General features: G+C 41.4%; 1 protein-coding gene across 1 annotated transcript; it reads left to right on the top strand.

Annotated features, from left to right (window-relative positions):
* The first annotated feature begins 49 nt into the window (after positions 1 to 49).
* dusp7 (dual specificity phosphatase 7) lies at positions 50 to 17,620 on the top strand. Its single transcript, XM_061290602.1, has 6 exons — positions 50 to 191; positions 2,451 to 2,550; positions 8,314 to 8,364; positions 8,803 to 9,712; positions 11,621 to 12,049; positions 14,076 to 17,620. Exons 4-6 carry the CDS (start codon positions 9,310 to 9,312, stop codon positions 14,390 to 14,392), a joined length of 1,149 nt encoding a protein of 382 aa, XP_061146586.1. The 5' UTR covers positions 50 to 191; positions 2,451 to 2,550; positions 8,314 to 8,364; positions 8,803 to 9,309; the 3' UTR covers positions 14,393 to 17,620.
* The last annotated feature ends 5,884 nt before the right edge of the window (positions 17,621 to 23,504 follow it).

The raw sequence follows: 23,504 nt of genomic DNA, 5'->3' as shown, positions 1-23,504 counted from the left end.
TTTGTTGTCATTACTTTTGCCAGGGCGATGATGTCATCAACAGTCACGCTTTAAGAGGACCATTTCCTCCGCTGACTGGTCGTCGGAGCCAAAGCGGTTGTCCGACACATCGTGACTTTCTTTTGTTTTGTTGTCTTCAGCAAGAGATGTGGACAGCGTGAGTCGTGAGCTTTGTCATCTCAAAGCGCATGGTGAGTCACTTTCACCACCTCCTTTGCCAGATTTTTGAAGTGTATTAGGCCGGGCTTCCGCCAAGTAATACTCTTCAGCCCGCCAACTTTGGTTTCCCTCGGAGTGCCGTGCGTAGGCAGGACAGAACATCCATCGACACCATACACATCAGTTGTTAAGGCAGATTTTTTTGGAGATCTGGAAGAAATTATTAGATTTGCCAAAATGAAGAACTTAATTATCCTTGCAAATCACTCTTCACCCCAAGGTCTCAAAAATGTCACAGATTCAAACACCATTGTCATGTGTATGTTAAGACTTCAACAGGAAGGAAAAGGAAAACATTTTCAGATGTGGCCTGTTTATGGGCATCATTAACGTACTGTGATTGGAAGGCAAAGATAAGAAAAAGTCATTTTAAAACATTAATAGAAACATAAGTAGAAACTAAGAAACCCCAAAGGCTGCTTTTTTTTTTTGCGAAATCAGCACTTTTATTTTTAGTAGCCTCAATGGAAATGAGCTTGAGGTTACACACACAGACACAAACAGTGTTTTTTTTTTTTATTTTAACCCATGGAACAAATGAGTTGACGCATAACACGGTGGTCCAGGTCCCAGGTCAGTCCCGAGAGCGGCGTGTGGCGTCACGAGAGGAAGAGGGGGGCGGGAAACGTATTAATGACTGACTTCTTTTAAAAGAAGCCAACCCGGCCTCTCTTGCACCCGTGGAAAAAGAAGTAAAACACAAGCGGAGTTCTCGGCTGCAGGGCCCACTCTTCCTTCCTGTCTGGGGCATTCTCAGACACGCACACACACAAAATACGTCTCCCTTCCGTAACTATGGGCCTCAAGCAGATGGCCTGCCAGGAGCTCTTGTAGAGGAGGCGCTTCGGACTCTGAGAGCAACAATCCTCAGAAAATTTAATGTAATACATTCAGTTGCTTTATTGTGTTACTGTGCTTGACTACTTTATCACGCCCTTCCGTTATTTCATTGTCTTCTTCCACTTCCGCTAATGCAGTACTGTATTAAAAAAAAACCAAAAAAAACAGGGCTGTCTTCTGTCTGCTACTGGTTACTTTAATGATGACATTGATGTCGGTGCTTTCCTGACAAGTGTAGGTGTACAAATGTCTGCAGAAATACTATGTAAAAAGAGTCTTGAGAGTTGGCCTCTGGAATATGCGGGCCATATGTTGCCTACAAGTGTGTATCTGTGTGTGTGTGTGTGTGGGAGGGGGGTTGGTGAGTCTATGAGGAGAACATCTGGATATGTTTTTCCTTGTAAGCTGTGGTTGCCGCCACTACTTGCCTGTGTGTGCGTGTGTGTGTGTGCATGAGCATGTTTTATTGTTATCCTGGTTCAATATGTCAGGGCTTGTACTTTCCCTGTTTTGTTGTTCTCTAAACTGGCATCAGTAGTGACAATTCTTGGTTCCCTCTTGGTCTCTGCTGCAGGTATCATTTGGCGTTTCATTGCGGAAGAAAAAAAAGGGCAATTTTATTTTCCTAAATACATCAATAGCTGAAGTGTATTCTTAGACATACGAGTTCTAGTAACCACTTATAATTTGTCTCTCAGATCAAAACACAGAATTTTCAGCTGTGTTTTCTTTCCTTTTTTTTTTTTTCCGGTTTTTAAAAGTGAAGCAAGTAGGGAGTAACAGGACCGCTGCAAGTTAATTGCAATTGTTGTCTAAATGCCAGATACAGTTTGGAGCCCGAGGTCAAGCAATTCCCAATTTTCCACAGCAACTATGCGAATCCCTTTCAAAGTCAGGCCATCAAAAGTGTCGAAATAAATCCAAAACTGTTTATATTACAGTTGAATTTTGCAGTGATAAAAAAAAGTCTAACAAAGTGTCACAAACAGCAAAACATGTTCCTAAATATTGTTCCAATTCAGCTTTATTTTAATTGAATAGCATCAGGGGCTTTCCAAAAATGTCTGCCATAACTAAAAATGCTTGTCTTGACACATTGCTGTGTATCTTTGTTCTCGCTCTCTGCAAGGAGGAGAAAATCCCACCTGGGATGAAAGAAGTGTACGCTGGTGGCCACATCAAAATATCTTTCAAAGTGCTTGCATGTGCTCGGAAATATGCAGAAAGGCGCAGACGCACATGAAGCGACAGACCCAATGCAGCAACTGCACTCAGAATAATTCAAAACAGGAAGTCCCCCCCCCCCCCCCTTCATTTGATGATGGGTCTCTCCTGGGTGATGCAGCATTGCAATCATGGCAATCATGTCTTTTTTCATTTCTTTTTTTCAGTTTAACAGCTAGCACCGAGCCTTTAATCCCACTGATGGAGCACCACTGAGCGACTGTGTGGCCTTTCCCCATTCGATGAGACCACCTGCTGGGTTTGAAGGTGGGGGGAAAAAAAGCAACACGTGTTAAATCTTTAATTGGAATAATGCTGACATCCTCACATCGCATGCTGCAAACGTTTTTATTTGGGTTTCTATTCAGTAAGGAGTGAATCATAGAAGCATGACTAAAGTGATTATAATAATAATAATGAAATATTGTGAATTACTGCATGGAAGATAATGAAAAAATCGCACAAGACTCTTTGAGCATCTAAAAAAAAGTGTTTTGCTTTTTTTTTATGAACTATTTTTTGTTATGAGGCGAACCAAACTTTTAATTGAATTATAATCGGTTTACGTCATTTTAAAATTGTGTTTTGTTTTTAAATGCAGGGTTGAATTTGGTCTATCAAATTCATTGATCAATTGAAAAATAATTGAAAGGTTGATCAGTCGTCAAAATAATATTTAGTTTTAGCCCTAATATAGTAAAACACTACATATGAAAGGTTATCGTTTGGCATATTCTCCATTTTTTTTTTTTTTTTTACATTATGATGCGAGATTGTTTTGAAATGAGAAGAGCCTTGCATTTCACACGCTTCTTTACAAAAAAGTAGTTAAAGAAAGTCTTATGTACACTCAAAGTCATGTATGAGTGTTATTTAAAAGTTTTAACTCCATGTGACGCACACCACGTTGTGACATCACTGGCAGGAGAAGCCTTTTTCTCGTCATCTCCTTTTGGAACTGAGTTGGATTTGGCCAGATTCCCTCGTGCCTCATTTCCTGAACCCCCCCCCTAGCCCCACACACACACTCACACACACACCCTCCTCCCACCACACTCCCCCAACTCTCCTCGCCACCACTTCAGTCCACTCACCGCAACCCTCATCTGCTCTGGAGACTGAGCCACGCTTGTCGACAGTTGCTGAGGTTTTTTGGCGCTGCGTTGATCTCAACCCACGCCTGGGCTTGTGCTCCGAAACCATCTTTTCCATTCGCTCTCTCAGATGTGAATGGCCGGAGGCGGTACAAATCCAAAGCCATTCACGTGGACCTCGTTTACTCAGCCTCAAAGAACAACAAAAATAAAATTCAATTCATCAACTACAAAGTAGAAAGTAAATTAGGGCGGCCATAAAAAGTAATATACCAAAACAACATACAAATCAGTCTACTGACGTTTCAATTCAACTTTATACTTTCTTTTCATCAATTAACTAATCGATTTTCTTTAACTTACAGATGAGTCAATTACAAGTTAAATACTTTAGAGACAATTCTTACGCTTCAATTGCAGATCGGTTTGGGTTGGAATGAGCGTTAGGCTGACTAAATCAAACAATATAAAAAATAAAAATCCTATTTTACACTAAAAAGTCCAAACTTTTCTGCAGTTAGTGGAAGTTTTAAATGCAACCAGAACCCGATTGCGGACGAAGATTTTCGAGTTCTGAGCTTTACCGTTGTTGGTCTCAGTTTCTGTAAAATAAATCACCCCCCAAAGAATGCGACTGGACTGACTTGTGCAGTACATGCTTCTCACTGTTTGACTTCACATACACCATGGAACAGTTGAAGAAACCTTTCGTTCTGAAAAAGTGGCCATCTAAAGCCAAGTGCAGTTGCGTCAAGCATATTCCTGATTTAACACACTTGGGTCAGCTCATTTGTCCTGCCGTGCCGCTCGAAAGCACTTCATACGGCAAGCTGTGCAAATGTGCTGGCAGACTGAAAATTGATGACCGCTCTTGACAACACACCCAACCCATAAAACAAATTCTCGGATAAGTCGGCTAACACCTGCTACCCTCCCTGCACCTCCGCCTCACCTCATCTACTAAAGGTCAGCCACTCCCTCATATAATATAGGACAAGGTAGTCATGCAACAAAAAAAGACACCTTGTATTAATGAATGGAATATTTTTTATAAATCACCCAACCATAATTTTTCAATTTTAATAAATGAACCTACTTAGTTTATTGAATCATTAATCTTCAACGTAAGCACTGAAATGAGCTACTGACATTGTTGTGTAACAGAGCACACTAGTGAGGCCTTAATTAAAAGTCCTGCTTTGTTGTTTACACTGAAATGATCGTTATGAGTGACCTTGAAGGCCATACGTCTTTAACCAGGCTGTACTTCCTCCCGTTGTCATGGTAACATAACAAGATGAAGTGCTGTTTGTACACGTGTGTTTTCTTCTCTTGATTCGACCAAGTTAAAAAAACAAAAAAAAAAAGAGATAAATGTTCAAATAAAGGCCTCAGTTAGTTTGGAATGGGAACACATTCAATGTTGTTCTTAGTGTCTGCAGGTTAGATGAGTCACTCTGGCTTTATTAACACTGACGCCTTGACAGACACCTCCTTCTGTGTTTAAGACCATTGCAGGGTTTCTTTACTCACTCGAGCAAAAACACCTGTGAAATATTTTTGACAGTTATATAAAAACAATATCAGAAAAATAAACAAAGTATATAGTATAATCAGAAAAGATGATCGTTGATCGTTTTAAACACTGTACATTGATATGACCAGGTTGAGGTGAGGGATCTTGAGTTGTTCCGCACCAGACTCATCTAAGCATGCTTTTTGTGCTTTTGCAACTTCTCCAAACGGCTTCTTCCGCAATACGGTAGCGTATAATTCTCCAAAATGTCTGGGGTTATTGAATAAAGGAAGATTGAAGGGTTTCTACCCGCTTCCTGATAGATAATTCAAGAGACGACATGTGAACGGGGCCTGAATGAATCATAAAGTCTGACAAAATCTCATGCTAACATTTACACGGACGCCGAGACCATAAAGATGTCATATTTTCCTTACTAGACCAGTCTGACAAATGTGTTGAAGCAAGGAAGCTTTTACAAAGTAGTTTCCAGATGATTTGAAAGAAAAAACGTCTCTGACATTCTAATTATTGAAATGGTAATTACAGCACATTTTAAATTCACTTGTCACAAGCAATTTTGGAGTTCTAACTCACAATTATATGAAGGAACACGTTCATTTTATAGCCTGTTATAGTTCTAAAGTCAGTTTCCCACATTTGTCCCCTTTAAAAGCAGGAAAAGTCCTTGAAATATATTCCCGTGATTTTCATTCAGTCGCTCGTGTGCGGTGCTCATTTATTTCTCCGGTTTCAGGAGTTGGTCTCTTTTGTCTTTCTAGTTTGATCTTGCTTAATGAATTCAGTCGGGAGACTTTACTCCCGTTGAGAGAGGGTTCACGTTGCAAGCACGTGTTCATACCATCTTCAGCAAACACACGTGCATATTCGAGGAGGATCTTTGTTGAAAAATTCATAGCTTTGAATATTCTCCTTTGCAATTCCTGAAGATTACAGAGTCTAATTAATGCCTCTAATATAGACTTGATCCAAAACAAAGGTTGTTTTTAAAATATAGAAACGTCCATTTTTGCTCCTCTTATTTATTATTTGTTTATTTATTATTTATTCATCACTCTTATTTATTCATTGTTTGTGCCTTCTTGTTTTTATTTTTTTGTGTTGTTTACTTGTATGTATATTGTGTACTATGTCTTGTCACCGTGGGATAGTGGGAACGTTATTTTGATTTCTTTGTGTGTCTTGGCATGTGAAGAAATTGACAATAAAGCAGACTTTGACTTTAAGCATCAGTCTCGACAAATATAACGTGAGACATTTCCTAGAAACAATTTAAACGTGTGTGGCGACAAAAGAAGTGGCAGCATTAGCGTGGGCGTGAAGCCTCCACCTACTCAGTCACTCAAACGACAGAACAGACACAAGTGTCCTGCACATTGGTAACATAATAGAAGGCAATTACTGGGCCTGCGACAATCCCAACAATGTGACATAGTAAACATCACAGGTAGTCAAATCCAATTGGGAGAATGTAATTGCTGTTGTATGCAGCTATTCATATACTGTCCAGCTGTTTGTGCCTCCAACATCTCAAAATATCCCTCGACATAAATTAAAGACTATTTCATTACCTTATAGTCAACTTTTGTTGCTAACTGGCGTTCAATAACATTAATAATAATGACAAGAATCATTTTCACTTTGATTACAGCCATAAAATAAGTTCCTGAGAGGGATGATTTTGAAAAGAGCATTTAAATAATATTCCACTGTTTTGACGTAAATGATGCGTTGTTTTTTGTGGTACTTGTGCAAAAAGATTGAGAACCACTGCAGAACTCTCTACTGAGGTCCACAGGGACTACGCACATTCTCGCAAACTCTTATGCATGACCAAGGTGCAAAACTGAACAGGTTCAAAAATGAATTCCGTTTTTGCACAAATTCCTCAAGGCTCTCGCAAACAATATGATCACCATCCCACCGCCTATAGGCGCTGCTGGAACAATACATACAGAGTACACACATGCTGAGGCGGGGAAGCGTGGTCGTGCGTAAAGTTCAAAATGTTCCCCTTGGTTTGTATGCAAACGCTAACAGAGCTTGTTGTGTGTGTGGACATGACAGCCCTGAAGTTTTCCCTCTCTTGTTCGTGTACTTGCGCGTGCATGCATGTCTATGTATGTGTGTGTGTGTTCTCTGACGAGTCAAGGGATGCATTGTCTGCAGCTGGTCCTTCCCCCCCGATCCCACCCCTGCTCTGTGCAGCTGTGAGGAAATCAAACGCTCCTCTTTCCACCTCCTTCCTCCTATGTCACAACCTGCTGATGTCCTATGAGGTCACTCATGGTGGAGCCTAGAGACAACCCACTGACACTGACCCCATTTAGAAACACATCTCCTAAAAATCACCTCTTGGCTGCGACTAGGTTAACACTGGTTAGCTAAAGATAAATAAATAGCGGGCAGAACCGCCGCCCTCAGAATGATGGCCTTTGTTGCTGCGTAATTGCATCAACAAAAATAACGCCATGTCCATCACATCAATCCGAGACATGGCATGTCAGTGGCGGTGGACTGGTGTACCACAAAACCACAAAGTGAAAAGATGGAAATTTAGATAAATATAGAAAATGGCAGCCGCTTTATGAAAACAACAATCCACGATAGCTGGGGTTATTCAATTAGAAACTGCGCTGTACGTCAAATGTCAACATACTCTGCCAGTCCAGCTGCCTCACTTGCCTTATTTCGTTTTTAACTTGACTATAAAAACTTCTAACGCGGCCGGCAGTTCCCTGTTATGACCGGACAAGCCGCCATCGTTTGTTTTTAACCAGCTGCTGAGTTGACACATCATCCATCGTGCATACAAACGATGTATTCCAACCTCCCGCCTTTGATGACGCGCGCCGAGCTAAAGTTAAAGTTGCCGAGCGGCGGCGGTGCGGCCGCAGCAGTTGTTGTGCAGCGACGCGGTTGCGCTAACTGCCGCCCGTAGACCGGCAGTAACCACGTCCATAGTTTTGACCGCAGTCCCGAGCCACAAACATGCAGAGCAGATGCCGCCGCCTCCAGTGATGCATGAGGCGAGCTTGCACTGTCTGACCCTATAAGTGACTTGCAAAGTGTTTAATAATAATGATAGATCATCTCCGGCTTGTAAATTTAGTCAACCGTGACATACCCTCTAAAATATGTCTATTGGTCCCAAGTGGCCCAAGTGCACACACCAGAAGGAGTGGCACAATGTCCTTTGAATTAAAAAAAAAAAAAAAAAAGTCGAAGCAACAAACCAATTGGACATTTGGGGCCTTTGGGGCTCACCACGCATCATTGCTGCATCGTTTTTTCCCTCTATGATCTCACCTTTGATCCCATAATATCTTCTGGAACCAAAATAACTATTAATAGGTCTTCTAACCTGAGCACACTTTAAGAACACGTTCTTTGTTCCAGTTTCAAGCTCTGGCCGATGGTGCAGCGGGAATTGGAAAGATGAACGGAAGGGTAAGAAAAGATGTCATTCACTGCTGTTATATCATTTTTTTGTTTAATAGAATAATTCTGAGAAATTAAGACAATAAAGGCTACAGATATCAATAAAGATCATTTAAGTTGAATGTTGCAAGCTTAAATAAAGTGATGTCACGCAAATACTAATTACGGCATCATCACCGATATGAAGATTTCGATTTTTTTTTCTTCATTAAATACATTGAATTGCTTAGGTTAGTGGTCACCACAGGTTCCCTTTAATAACTTCATGTGTAGCCCATGGGCCTGTTCTAAATGGAACATTGATGATGAACATTGGTGATGGAACATTGTCATTTCCCATTAATGTTTACAAAGTAAATACTGTTGCTAAAGATACATTTCAGACACACAAATTGAATTTTGAATTGAATCCTTCCTTCCATTTTTGTGTGCGTGTCCCTCCCTCAGCTGCCTGTAGGGCAGCCAGCAGGTTGGCCATGCTTGTTGTGAATGGCCGAGGAAGAAGCTGAGCCTCGGTCCCTTTAAATGCGCACGCCCCGCCCTCTCTCACGGAGCTCCGCCAGCCTCCTTAAGTGCTCAGAGCTCAGGCGGGGAACCAGAGCCGTACGTCGGGTCATTCGTGAGATGTAGTTGAACTCCATCCATGGACCAGGACGGCAACCCCTAAAACGGCCCTTGGTTTCCGTATTTCTGTGTTTTTCGGTTCCTTTATCCCATTCTGGAGCTCGAATGGACGTCGCTGAGCTGAAAGGGGGGGAGGAAGAAGCCTCAGCGTGTTTGAGCAGTCTGCCCGGAGCGGAGGGGAATGTTGGATCCGAGCGTGTCGGCTGAGTGGAAGTGGAGGTGGCGGCCAGGGGATAAAAGTGAACTTCAGCTCCGCGATTTCTCCTCATTCTCTCCCCCCCACCACCAGCGTAAAGTCCCATCGGTGGATTCCCACACACCGATTCCCCGATGAGAAGCCCTCACCCGCTGGGAGGCTGCGCGATGGTGACCGTGACGATGAGTAAGAGCGCCGAGTGGCTGCAGGAAGAGCTGGAGTCCGGGGCCGCCGCGCTTCTGCTGCTCGACTGCCGGCCGCACGAACTCTACGAGTCGTCGCACGTCGAGGCGGCCATCAACGTGGCCATCCCTGGCCTCATGCTGCGCAGGCTGAAGAAGGGCAACCTGCCCATCCGCTCCATCATCCCCAACAATGAGGATAAGGAGAAGTTCGTCAAGCGCTGTAAAAGCGACGTGGTGCTGCTTTACGACGAGGCCGGCCCTGAGAGACTGGAGTCCGGGCTGGGAAGCTCTGTGCTCGGGCTGCTCCTGCAGAAGCTGCGGGATGACGGATGCAAGGCTTTCTACCTGGAAGGTGAGTCTGGGAGTGGAACCACTGCTTATTTCTCGTCAATACAATTAAAATATATTTTGTAGATTTGTTTTATTTTTTAAGTATGACCATTTCTGTTTTCCCATTTATTTAACACTAAATAACATAACAGATCTTCATCCATTTTATTTCTAATGATAACAAAGGGATGTTTGAAACTTCACATTTTTATTCCATTTTTTTAAAATATAGAATACATGTGCTTCTCTTGTTAATATGCCATTTATTTTGACCAACACGTTTCAACATGGGTGGCACAGTACGCAAGTGGTAAGGACATCCGCCTCAGTTCTGATGTTGGGGGGTTCGAATCTAAGCCTATGTTGAGTTTGCATGCATCAGCTTCCCACATTCCAAAAACATTCTTCTTATGTTAATTGGGGATTTTTCAATTCTCCATAGGTGTGAATTTGTGTTGCAAGTTTTGTTTGAGTATATGCCCGGAAATTGGTGTGCCACGCCTCTCGCCCTTTAGCTCCAGCTCACCTGCTACCCTAATAAACATCAGCATATATACTTCCTGCATTACATATTGACATTTGTTCATAGGGAATGGCTTTCTGCCTATAAGATGTCTTGCATATTGGGTATTCTAACGGGCTAACAAAACGTCAATGTGGGCCTTAATGTTTTCAATTAAATGCAGCACAGCCTTGTTGTGCTTCTTTAGTAAAGACCGACTTATTGCTTTCCTCTTTCATGAATGAATAGTATAAACAAGTTTGCTCAATGCTCTGGTGAATTATTAACAAAGAAAGGCAGCCTTTTGGAAGATAAACGCATTGTGTAATTAATAACATCACACGAGCCGACGAGCAGATGTATGAATGCTTGTGTGCGCGTGTGTTGTGTATCCGCCACTGGAGCCACAAGCTGCATGTGTCATTCACAAAAAGTCCGCTGAACCGAGCGAGCTTCCACACTGCTTCTCTCAATGGAATACATGTGTCCAGCTGTTTTCTTGTCTCACTGCTTTGGTAGCTCCATAACCGCTAATAGGCTTATTTCCTGGTATCATTTAAAAAAAAAAAAATCTAAAGAAAAGGCAAAACATCAAATTCTGACTTTGAAGCTGTCTCCGTAAAGTATGGATACTAAATCATGCTCTTGAGAATAAATCAAGTGCCCCCCGCCCCCCTTCTCATGCAATGGACTAATCCACTTCTTACATGCACAGGCTTGAGGGTAACAAAACAGTTAGAAACCTGTTCGTCAGTGCGTTGCGAAAGTAACTTAGTTACTTTATTGCTTACTTGTCAAAAGTACCGTATTTTCCGGACTATAAGGCGCACCGGACTATAAGGCGCACCATTAATACATCATGTCAGATTTTTAATCCAAATCAAATCATTCTCCATTTTATCTTTTTTATTTCAACTTCAGATGCAACAAATTACTTTATAATCACAAAATAATGATCCATAGTCTTTTTCATAGTCTTCAGTGGGCCACTTATGATTGATTTCATCACACAATGCTTCGGGCCAGTTTAAATTTAGGAATTTGGTCCATATATAAGGCGCACCGGACTATAAGGCGCACTGTCTGCTTGGGAGAAAAATTTAGGTTTTTAGGTGCGCCTTATAGTCCGGAAAATACGGTAACCAAGTTAGATTACAGTGCTAATGCTCGCAATGAATGGGGAATTGTATTGAGTGGCTAATAAGAAATTAGCATTGAGTTCCAAAAGTGCTATTCCGTTAAATAATTACCGTTTTAATATCTTATTAGTTTTTCTCTATGAAGTTGTGTTCAGAGTTGAGTTTTGGTGGCTCAATAAATACTTTGTTTTGAAATCTATCCTTGACATGACTGATGCTTTTTCATGTGGTAGAAATTCTTCTTAACAGCACCAGAACTTCATCTTTACACTCATTTTGTCCCCCCTAGGAGGTTTCAATAAGTTCCAGTCCGAGTTCCCAGAACACTGCGAGACCAACTTGGACTGTTCGTGTCCCAGCAGCTCCCCGCCGTCGTCAGTCCTCGGGCTGGGAGGCCTCCGCATCAGCTCCGACTGCTCGGACGGCGAATCGGACCGCGAGCCGGTCAGCGCCACCGAGTCCGAGGGCAGCCCGCTGCCCAGCAACCAGCCGGCGTTCCCCGTCCAGATCCTGCCGTATTTGTACCTGGGCTGCGCCAAAGACTCAGCCAACCTGGACGTGCTCAGCAAGTACAACATCAAGTACATCCTCAACGTGACGCCCAACCTGCCCAACATGTTTGAACACGAAGGGGACTTCAAGTACAAACAGATCCCCATTTCTGATCACTGGAGCCAGAATCTCTCACAGTTTTTCCCGGAGGCCATTTCGTTCATTGGTGAGTCTGGCTCTTATTATACAACCACCTACTTCTTCACTTATAATCAATCTTCGTCAATGGAAGATGAAAATAACTTCAAAGACAAATGGCATTCCATTTTTTTTTACACTGAGCCCAGAAAAGCAGCATGTCACAGTAATTGTCTGCACCTTCACACCCACAATCGAATAATTACACCATGTCAGTGCCAGTATGAAATGCTCCAGACAGTGATGATTGCTTGGTGTCAAACGTTCACAGACCTGACCCAGCAGTGCGCAGTACTCATACACACTCCCATTGCTGTAATCATATCAGTGTTTTGAGTTTCTGTGTTTTATTGTTTTTTGTTTTTTTTAAGATTTGCGGACTCCCTAAGGCGTGTGCCTGGCACCAAGCTAAGGCAGCTATTGCTAGCATGATTTATCGATGATAGGATGTTGCCAAAAAAAATGAAATGTTACCAGTTTCATCTGGTATTTTTCAGATTGTCAAAATGATCGCAATTAAATTAGTCATATTATGAGGCCAGAAAGAGATGATTTCCCCTTTTTTCACATATCGCTGATATCAGGTGGAATGATCACTTTTCAGGAGACCCCCAAAATGACAGGTTTGGTCAACTATTTGCATTGCATCACAAAAAAGAGCAAGCCGTTTTCAACACTATAGACGTCCATAGCCGTCATTGGCAGTGAATGAGTTAATCGATTCATTGAGATTATTTTATAACTCGCCCACAGTTTTTCATTTTAATTCCAAAAGGATGAGACAATTCCCTCTTTTATGAGTCAGTGAGAATGACCAAATCCCTTTTATTATGTTTTTGTTTGTCTTCGATTGGGTTCCATTTTGTTTGTCAATGTATTTATGCATTGTGAGAAGGGAAATGCTGCTGCGTGAGCAAGTGCGACTTCTGCCAAAGCCCGGCGTTAATAACCAATGTTGGCACTCACCTCGCATTCTTGTCAAAAGCTCTCAGCTGCAAAAGGAGGCCAAGAAGTGATGTAGAAGTCAAATGATGACATCGTCTTATTGGACTTAGGAGTCTGCTGTTGATGATTTTAGCCTGCCACATGACCAATTCCAGTTCTCTCTTTTTTTCTTAACCCTCCTAAAGTGAGCAGACATCTAACACAAATTGAATTCGGTGTCTGGAGGCAGCAATAAGAGATGTTCGACTAATGGCCTGAGCGACGCAGTGCCTCAGCGGGACAGACACGTGCAGCTTATTAATAACGGAACAACAACCTATAGTTCATGTTTTTACTTGAAGCATCATATCCTTGAAGATAGTGGTGTGTGTGTATTATTATTATTTTTTAACTCGTCTCCTAAGCAATTAAATCTAAATGAACATTTAGCATCACATTTACCGGTATTGAAGACTGTGGATGGCATTTGGAATACAATACGTCGGTCGTACTTTGCTACGAATTCTTTCTTGCGTTCTATTGTGTTTTTCCCGCCGGGTTCACCTGCCAGGAGGGTTTATTCCGCAATTCAAGCTTTTATTAACGCAATACTGAACCAACATTTCCGGTCTGCACCGCAACATTCGGGCAGGTTGGAACAATGTCGGCAGAACACATCCTGTCAAAGGTTAGGATAATCACACCTTTTTTTCCTGCAAGAAAAAAAAAAGGGTGTACAAAAACTAGGGCATTTTTTGTAAAAGAAAAAAAAAATACTACAAGTCAACTGAAATTTTAATCAGAGGAGCTTTATGTGTCTCTAAACATATTTGCTGATTTTAAAGAATTCTTTGTTTTTTTTCCCCCTACTGCATCGGATTTTATAGATATATATTTATTCTTATTTATTTATTTATTTATTTATTTATTTATTTATTTATTTTAGTCATCGTAACCCAGGACATATGAATGCGAAGGTTACACTATATTTTTCCCCTGTGGAACCTTGCCAGCTATTCACTAACCACCTCAAATGCTCTTACTTTTTTTGTGTCAATTATAAAAAGCAGCGTCAACGTTTTTAAAAACTGTTTTCTTCCGTCCTTCATCTTATTTTCTTGTCCCTTCAGACGAGGCCCGCTCCAAAAAGTGCGGCATCTTGGTGCACTGCCTGGCCGGCATCAGCCGCTCGGTGACGGTAACGGTGGCCTACCTGATGCAGAAGCTCAACCTGTCGCTCAACGACGCCTACGACTTTGTCAAGCGGAAGAAGTCCAACATTTCCCCCAACTTCAACTTTATGGGCCAGCTGCTGGACTTCGAGCGGACGCTGGGCCTCAACAGCCCGTGCGACAACCACGCCGCGTCACCCACCAACGAGCAACTCTTCTTCACCACGCCCACCAACCACAACGTTTTCCAGCTGGACACGCTGGAATCCACGTGAGGTCCGCGCAGGCTTGCCATCTTTTGGGTCGAGATCATCCCGTTACCGTGGTAACCACACGGCTGCGCTGGAGGGCGCTAGCAGCCGCTTAAATGAATGATTTAGCTCCGGAAGCTCGAAGCGCGGGAAGTCGAGGTCGCGGACGACGCCTCAAAAGCGAGAAGTTTTTAAGAAAGCGGAGAACAGCTTTTATCAAGCCAAGGAGACTTTTTCGTACAAAGATTTTGGGGGATGGGGGAACACGGAAAATGTGCCGCACTTGTGAGGCGTCCGCTTCCTCACAACCGGAGAATGTAGAGTCTTCGGAAAATCTCTCTACGGATGTCGATTTCTTTTTTTTTTTTTGGAAAACCAAGGAATTAACAAACACAAGTAGTTGTACTGTACGTGCTGTTTGTATGTTATAGCAGGAAGAAATGTCTATATACATTTTTTTTGTATATTTTTCTGTGCTTTTACGCACAAATTGAGACTATGTATCGATATAAATATATATATTACACGCATCATAATAATAATGGTATCTTTGTCCAAAAAACAGTGAGATTGTACAAAAAAAAAAAGGAAAAATGGGAAAGTCGTCTTTGATGATCCGATGCAATTTGCACAATTGTGTAGCCAATGGCTTGCTAGCACTGACATGCAGCCACAAGAAAAACAAGGGTGGGTGGAAGAGGCCAGTCTTGAGATGGTCCACTGAAAGCACCAAAGCTTAGTCTTCTCTTTGACTTTTGGCCAACTCTAGTTCGCAGTTAGCTATAACCTTCCCAACGCCGTATAACCAGAAACACTGGTTGTTTGTTTTGCAACTTCCTGCTCTATGTCGTCGTGTCACAAGCGAGGCTTTGCCAAACCGGTTTCTCCGACGGCACTGACTTTTTGTACTTTGGAGTCGAAGAGAGCGGAAGGCAGCAGTTAGCTTATCTTGACCAGCTTTTGGCAAAGTGCCTCCTTTCTTGAATACGTACAACCCCCTTTCCACGTTTCATGTTAAAGCCAGGTCTTACATCGAGTTCGATCCCGAATGGAGGCGTTGTATTAAAGCCGTAACATGAGTCCCTTTAGAATTAACAAAAGATTGCCAGAATATGCCATGGCAGGAGAATGACGTTTTAACACATGACGACTGCCCCTGCTCTATTGGATTAGACGCAATTTATACATCAGGCAATACTTGTAACAGAAAGGTCATGTTACGGTTTGGGCGCGGCCATTTTGTGGAATCCGAGCAAAAGAGGCACCAATAGTGTATAGGTGGAAACTGCACCTATTCAATCTGAATTTGGGCATGGAACAGGCCCACTTGTTTTCAAAAAGTGTTTGTCTGAATCACCCATAAGCCTTGAGTATATAATCTATGGGAGAAATATTCAACCTAATTGGATATAAATGTACATATAAAAGTGTGAATAGTCAACAGATCTATATTGTTTTGTATACCTGAGCATGCTGCAGTGCTGTATGACTCAGCCACTAGTTGGATGTTGCTTTAAAAACGAAAGGAACGCCAAGAACTTTATTGTTAGTTTACTAAATGGAGGATTTTTCCGAGATTGATGTAAACTCCCGCTGCCCCTTCAAGATTGACACAACCGTTTTTTTTAGTAGCGTTTGCACAAGAAGGTACGCCGAACCTCACGCAAGGATGTTGTTTTATACCTTATATTTACCTCACATGTGGTACATGAATGGCTTCATCTTAGCATATTTAGCAATGTTGTCTAAATAGGCAGCTGCCAAATCCGGGGGGGGGGGCAGATTCTGTTATTTTTAAATGTAAATCCTGGAAAAGAAAATCTTTCTATTCATTCAAATAGTTCAACTTTGACTTCATGTAATGCTCACGGAAATGTGATGCTAATCCTCCCCCAAAAAGGCTAATCTCTTGGCTGGAACAAATGTTGCCCCGTCAAATTCTGATCTGATATTCAATTAACCACAATAATAAGACTTGCGTGAGGTTCGGTGTCTTGAATCAGAAACCAAACAAGTTGTGTTTAGCAGTCGGTTGTGAGCAAGGTTGGCAGATGGCCTTACGAACTCTATCTATCTGTATCTCTGACTGTTCAAAACTCTTTGTATCTCAATTTTTACAGGAACAGTTTGAAACTAAAATGCAGTATTTTTTTTTTTTTTTTACTGCCAAGGGTCACATGTCTTTTTACCCTGCAATATACACCAGGATTCTTTTTTAAAAATACCTAAAAATGTGTCCTTTTGTACTATATTATTGGAATTATAGGATGTTTTATCGATGTATTTGCTCAATGGCTGCCGCTTGCCCCAACTTGACTTTTTTTTTTAATCAAAACCAAAAATTTTCAAAATGGCACTTAGTTATAATTAATCCAATGGGACAACTTAATCTAGGCAAGAATTTGCTGTGGAAAAAGGATTTCAGCACTATCAAACCATATTGCTAAAAACGTTGATTGTTAAACTTTTGCCCAAACAAGAAAATACAATCCACTGGCCATCAAGCTCAATTTTCGTCTTGTTTGGTTTTAATGTGCTCTATGCTATTCCTGTGGCCTTTTGATGTTCATATATACACTATATATATAGATATATAGATATACACATATATTGAATATGTTATGACTTTATATGCAAATGTTGTTCTACTAAAGCACTAGAGTGGAAAATGAACCGTCTCCTCTATCTCACCCCACAGAAAAAAAACCACTTAAGTGTTGAACTCTTTCAATACGCAGCTTAGTTTTGTAAAATTGTTGTATTCCGAGCTTCTTTTCCTGTGTGTTATTTCTTCCTTTTTTTATAACAATGAAAAAAATAACTTTGTTTGGGGGGGGGGTTGATGTACATGTTGCCACATCACGGGAACGGACGTTTCTGTGTCCTAAACAACTTGTAGCCACAGATGGGTGTCAATGTGCTCAGGACGGGAGGGACTATTCAATGATATACATTAATAGGGAAAAGCAATTGATTTAAAAAAAAAAAAAAAAGGTTACCTCAATGAGGGAATTTTCAGGGATTTTTTGGGACAATGTGTCTTTGCATCGTGTCGCATTGAATGGCCCTTTTGTATTGAATGGTCTGAGTATTGTGCTGTTTTTAACACAACATGCAAGCTGTTTGGGCGAGGGAAGGACAGGAAGGGCACGTTGAAGGAAACACCATTGGCCCTATGTATTGTACTGTACAGTATTCAAACCACACCACACTTGTTTATACTGTAATAAATAATGACATATTTTTTCTTTAGCGTGTTGTTTGCCTCCATTCTTTCCACCATGGGCCTAACATCACCTGCTGAGCTTTATGACACAAAAAGAGGTCAAGCAGTTGCCTGGGAATTGTAGTCCTCTTCATGTGAGTCGCACAAAATGATGTCATCAAATAGCAGCCTATAAAAAAGAGCCACCTGATGACACCTTTCCTAGGAGACAAGATTGCATGCGGTTTGACTTCCAATGGCTTTTGTTATTTAACTCAGCCTGAAATGCAAGGTAAAAAGTTTTTGGTTCTTAAAAAAAAAAAAAAAAAGTTATCCAAAGAAAATAGTTTGCTGCAAACCCAGGTTTAATGCTTCTCAATAGGAATTCAAGCCACAAATCTTTCAAAGTCTTTTGTCAATAAAACATTCTCCCACTTCAGAACATCAGAAATTCAAACTCAAATCTACTGTTTGGTTATTCAGAGTGCCACATACACAAAAAAAAAATGTCTGAACACACTCTAGCTGCTCCAAGTCAGGACACGGAGCACCCAGACTGTCAGATAGTGTACCAAACCAATTAAGTTTTGACACATTTGTTTAAGACTTTCAAAACAAATTACAAAGTGCTGAGGCTAAGATTAGATTCTGCGGATTAAGGCCCAGCTAAAGTAAACAGAAATCGCAAATATGCTCTTTATTTTCTTTTTTAATGTGGTGACTTAGTCACAACAGGAAATGAGGAACAAGCTGTCAAGTTGTTGAGTCAGCAGTCCAACCCTAGACTCATTATTTAGTCATTATTTATCATCTTAAATTCCTCTTTTTGAGCTCATACATGTTTCACAACTCACTCAAAACATTCTGGCCTTCTCAAATATATAATGATGTTTTGTTATTCGATAATGTGGATATTTGTGGGTTGTAACTAGTGATGGTGTTACATTAATTGCGGCTTCAAACGCTTTTTTAGATTATCAGATCACGGAGAGTCTAACAGGAAATGACTACGAGCCTCACCATTCTGTTTGCAGAGCAAAGAGGAGGATGAAGATGATAATGATGGCTGACTGGTCCCTTGCTGGTAACCTGGCAACTTGATGACAGGATACCCCCCCTGTCACCATCACGCCTCATGTGACAGAGGTAACGCTTAATGCGAGATAATGAAAACCGGGAATTAATTACACCCGAGCGGAACGAAGACGAGCGAGTCGTGATATCTCTCGGAGCTAATGTCGCCACAGAAGTAAAGGGCCAGTGATGTCGATGAAGAAATGTGTGATGACTACCCCAGAACAGGAAATTGAACTTAATGTGACATTAGATGTCTGACATCTTAACTTTACAATTGAGTCAAAATAATGTTGTTTACTTCCTGTTAGACTAGTTTGACAGATAATTTTAAATGTTACTTAAGACATGGCCTTTATAGTTGAAACAAGTTTAGTTCTATTTCTCTTCATATTTCTAAAGGGAAACAAAATTGAGTCATTGAGTGTATTTCTTTGAGTGTGTGTGTCGAAAGAGGCATTGCAAAATCTATTGAGAAGATCCTGAAAGAAAATGTGTGGTTAGTTAGTCATGGGGAAAAAAGGAAATGCAAAGACGAACGTGCGTGTACATGCATCTACTATGTCGTGTGTGTGCGTACGTGTGTGTGTGTTACATTTCAAACTGCGGCCATCACCACACTTGTCATAACCAAACAGGTGATGCATTAAAATAATATTGTGTTATTAACTGGCATGCAAGTGTAAAAAAAAAAGTAATTCACTATTAAAAGTACAAAAAATATACACAATGAAGTGCAATGTGAAAAGATGAATGTATTGTATGTATTGGCTCAAACTATTTATTTATTTTATTTTTTTTCAAAGATAAAGTCAGCTTTATTGTCAATTCCTTCACATGTCAAGACACACAAAGAAACCGAAATTACGTTTTCTCTATCCCACGGAAATAATAGTGCAGGGAAATAATAGCTGAAGACATAACTAAATAAATAAATTCATATAAAGTAAAATAAAAATACATTTTTGTATTTTGCAAGCTTTTGCTTGCAAGCCGAAACATGTCAGGTAATGCAACCTAAATATCTTGTTTGTGATAAAAAAAAAAAACAGTAAAATAATTGAGACTCAAAAATAAAATGAACAGAGTACACCGAGTTACAGTATTTCCGGAGATAAGTGGTCACAGTGTGTACTGTACATTATCCAAACGCAGAGCAGGGTGAACTTTGACTGACTGACATCTCATCTGACAAAATGATTGCACTCATAAAAGGTGTGAACTTAATGACACTCTGGCTGGTCAGTATGTACACCGGTCCACGCCTGCAAGTGTCAGTGGTATGACTTTTCTTTTTACAGCGTTACACAGGAAGCGCGTGGGCGTAAAAGGCGTCATGTGACTGTTTGACTTTGAGCTCCGGTGAACAAACACACACTCACAGCGGCCTCTTATCTCGCTGACCCTTTGGTGGGTCTCGGTTATCTTGGCAGCCAAAGTCGTACTTGTTTGATTGGCCATATGAACCAACACTTTGAATGAGCGTATAATAGAAGCTGCTATACTTCCTTGTGCTTGACAAATAAAACACTTTGACAAATGGGACACTAAAAAAAGAAAGAATGAATGAAAAATAATAAGTTTCACCTTTAGGAATTCTTACATGTGTCTCCATAACAGTCATTTTAATTTATCTTGAACTTCACTTTCACTTGGAATAAAAAATAAAAATTACATCAAGTCGACACACTGCTGTTTAAAAGACATTTTTGAGGTGACAAAAATGAAATGTGACCAAGATAAATATTTCTTCAATCACTAACGTGATCTATGACCCGGACAGCTCAATTGAGAGGAAATGAAATCTTTTCGAGTGAGAAGGTGAAAATAAACAACTCATATAATGTGCTTGCGCAAGTGTGCACACCCTCATATAAGTAGGGATGGGCTGTGCTCAGGATTAATCTCATTCACATTCATGTAAAACGGGGACAGCACACTGCCATGCTTCACTGTAAGAATTTTGGCGGCAGTGGACAAAATGTCTACAATTGCAGTAACATGATAGCGGAGAGAGGGTGCGGTGCACAAGTGGGCTCATAAAGTGCAACGACCCTCTGCTTAATGGTGGGTGGGTGGTTGGATGGATGGATGGATGGATGGATGGATGGATGGATGGATGGATGGATGGATGGATGGATGGATGGATGGATGGATGGATGGATGGATGGATGGATGGATGGATGGATGGATGGATGGATGGATGGATGGATGGATGGACGGACAACACATGTATGACCTTATATAAATAATGTATACAGTACAAGTCAATACATACAGATAGAATTCTTGTCCAAGATGAACTTAGCCTACACACATTGGCTTTCTGGAATGCAAGTTAATCTAATTGCTTCCTGGCTACTTGAGTATTTCCTCATGCATACCAAGAAAGTTGAACCATATGTAGTGCAAAGTGATTACATGCGTAATGTCTGAGATAAAAGCGACCTGCACTGCATTATTTCCTCGCTCGAGCGAAACTCCCTGCTGACCATGGAGTGAAACCAGCAAATGGTCCGGTCGATGTGGGCTCGCTCGGTGCATCTCGGGTCAGCGTAGAGTTGGCTGCGGCTGGTTATGCAAGTTGATGGGTCATTTGAGGGGTTAGATGAAACTGGCTGAACTCACCTGAAAGGACCATGCACTGAAGAGAATTATTTGCCAATGTTAAATATAAAAAAATAAAAAAAGTGTCTGTGAGTGAGCCTTTTATGTTTTTTTTTTGTGTAATTTGCCAATTTGGTGGTGAAGTGCTGCGACTTTCACTTGTGTCTTTGCGCTCTGGGCTGCCTTCATGCAAGTAGTTGGTGTTGGGCTTGCTATTCTTGTGTTTTCCCGTGTGCTCTCGTAATGACCACAAAGGCGCCGGGGTCAAAGTAGGGTATCCATAAAATCCTCCCCAAAAAATTCTTACATAAGAATGTGGTAAACATACATTCCCATTCATATATCTGTGTCCATCCAGACCGTCTGTCTGTTCCGGAGGCTTCAATTACTCCCGCGCTTTATTTCTGTCACAGTTCCCGCTGATCTCGGCGACTCTTCTGCTTCCTTTCTGTTGCCGTGGCAACGGCCGGCGAATATCATGGGACGGATTGGGCTGAAAAAATTATTTTTATCTCCATTTTATACAAAAGCGAGGGGCCACTGGTGTGTTTGCCAGTCAGGTTTTCACTCCACAAGAGACTCGTGAAAATGTGATTTTTTTTTTAACTTCTGAATTAATTTGTAGCCTTAGCATCCAAAGTATAACGATAAAAGTATGTCAAGGCCGGTTGCAGTTGTCCGGGTCGAGTGGACTTTGCGGATGAGTTGAGCAACACCTCTTTAATCCTCTTCTTCCTTGCCCAAAGCTGTGGAAAGCCTTTTTCCTCTTCTGGTCTAAATGTGAGCCAGCATGCCAACTCTTTGTGCGAAGGCATGCGCTGGGATGCCATGGCGTTACGTAATGCGCCAAGATTCTCCTCTGAGCTAACTCGACACGTACGAATATAAGAATGCATATTAATGCAGCTGCTCCGGCTGGCTGATTTCAATCTACATTTCAGATGTGTCCTTCTAATGTCTCCACTGAATTCTCACACAGAAGGATCATCAGGTTTCGCGATTGTACATCTTTTCTTCCAGCCTTTTAGAGCTGTGTGTTATAACCTGTTTCAAGTGAGTCACCTTTTCGTTGTAGTCGGTTATTAAAGTGCACTAAGGTCGACCCTAAGTTCTTTGCACAAGGCTGTTTATTCATAGAGCTTTTTTTTTTTCTTTTTTAAAATAGCTGCTTGGCTGAAAAGAAAGAAGCGTATCATTGCGTAACTGCCACCCACACTAAGCTCAAATTCCCCCCCCCCTTCCCAAAAGTCATGCAAAATGTAGATGGCTGTTGGAGATACAAGCAGGGATCAACATCCAAGCCAAGGGAGCAGGATCCATGAGACGTTCAGGGTCATTGGAGCTTTTGAAGAGTTCAAAGGTGTCCGCGGCTTTACTTTCTGTTTTGTGTCTAATACACATCCACGGTGGGCTTCCCTTTGACCCTCGTGTTCAAGCTCCAATACACCTAAATAACCTTTTCTTCTTTCACTAAAGCTGGAAAAATGTTGAACAAGCGCAAGCCTTTGGTGGTCTATCGACTATTATTACTGCGACGACCAGGAATGTGCATCACGTGACAATTCTTTGGAGATGGCTCGAGGAACATCTTGTTTCAATTTAAGAGGAACCAAAAAGTATCTGAGGTCTTTTAAAATCAGGGCCGCTTGAAGCCTCAGGCCTCGACAGGATTTGGTGTCTTTTGGGAGGTTTCAGCTTTCGACTTAACTTCCTGAGACTATTCGTTTGTGTCCGCTGTAGTGAACATTTGATTTTAGAAAATATGCCTCGCTAAGAAACCAAAGGCATGAGTTTTATTTTCATTAGTCAAAGCAGCAAATTGCCAAACACACCCAAAAAAAAAAACTGCGATAACAGCTTTTTATCATTCGGTTTTATCAACCAGAAAAAAAACTCACGTAGTCATCACTTCCACTCTTGTGGAGTCAAACGTAGCGTCAACTGCATGTCAAGGGCTTAATTAGGCCCTGATGAATCAGCGGGGGATCATGGCTTGCCATAATCACCAATGTTCTAAGCACATTGACATCTCTTTAGCGTGTCACAGGATGTTCTTATTGCATTCATGCACTCATACCATGCCTCAGTTTGTTAAACGCTCCTCACTTAAACCCAAATACCCTCCCACGCCAACCTCTGCAACCTCACCACCGGATGCTTGGCCACTCTTCGTCTCACCTCATTACAGTCCATTATCAGCGGGGAGAGCACAGATGCAGAATCTGGAATGTCAACAAGCAGTTGTTGTGG

This window comes from Syngnathus typhle, linkage group LG11, assembly GCF_033458585.1.
Source record: "Syngnathus typhle isolate RoL2023-S1 ecotype Sweden linkage group LG11, RoL_Styp_1.0, whole genome shotgun sequence".
In the NCBI taxonomy this organism is placed as follows: Eukaryota; Metazoa; Chordata; class Actinopteri; order Syngnathiformes; family Syngnathidae; genus Syngnathus; species Syngnathus typhle.
This window is presented reverse-complemented; position numbering and strand designations above follow the sequence as displayed.

What these genes read in the sequence shown, in the direction of transcription:
- dusp7 (XM_061290602.1), top strand. Translation starts at nt 9,310, where the DNA reads ATGAGAAGCCCTCACCCGCTGGGAGGCTGCGCGATGGTGACCGTGACG. An exon ending in CAAGGCTTTCTACCTGGAAG is followed by an intron (nt 9,713 to 11,620) that starts GTGAGTCTGGGA and finishes TGTCCCCCCTAG; the next exon opens with GAGGTTTCAATAAGTTCCAG. An exon ending in GGAGGCCATTTCGTTCATTG is followed by an intron (nt 12,050 to 14,075) that starts GTGAGTCTGGCT and finishes TTGTCCCTTCAG; the next exon opens with ACGAGGCCCGCTCCAAAAAG.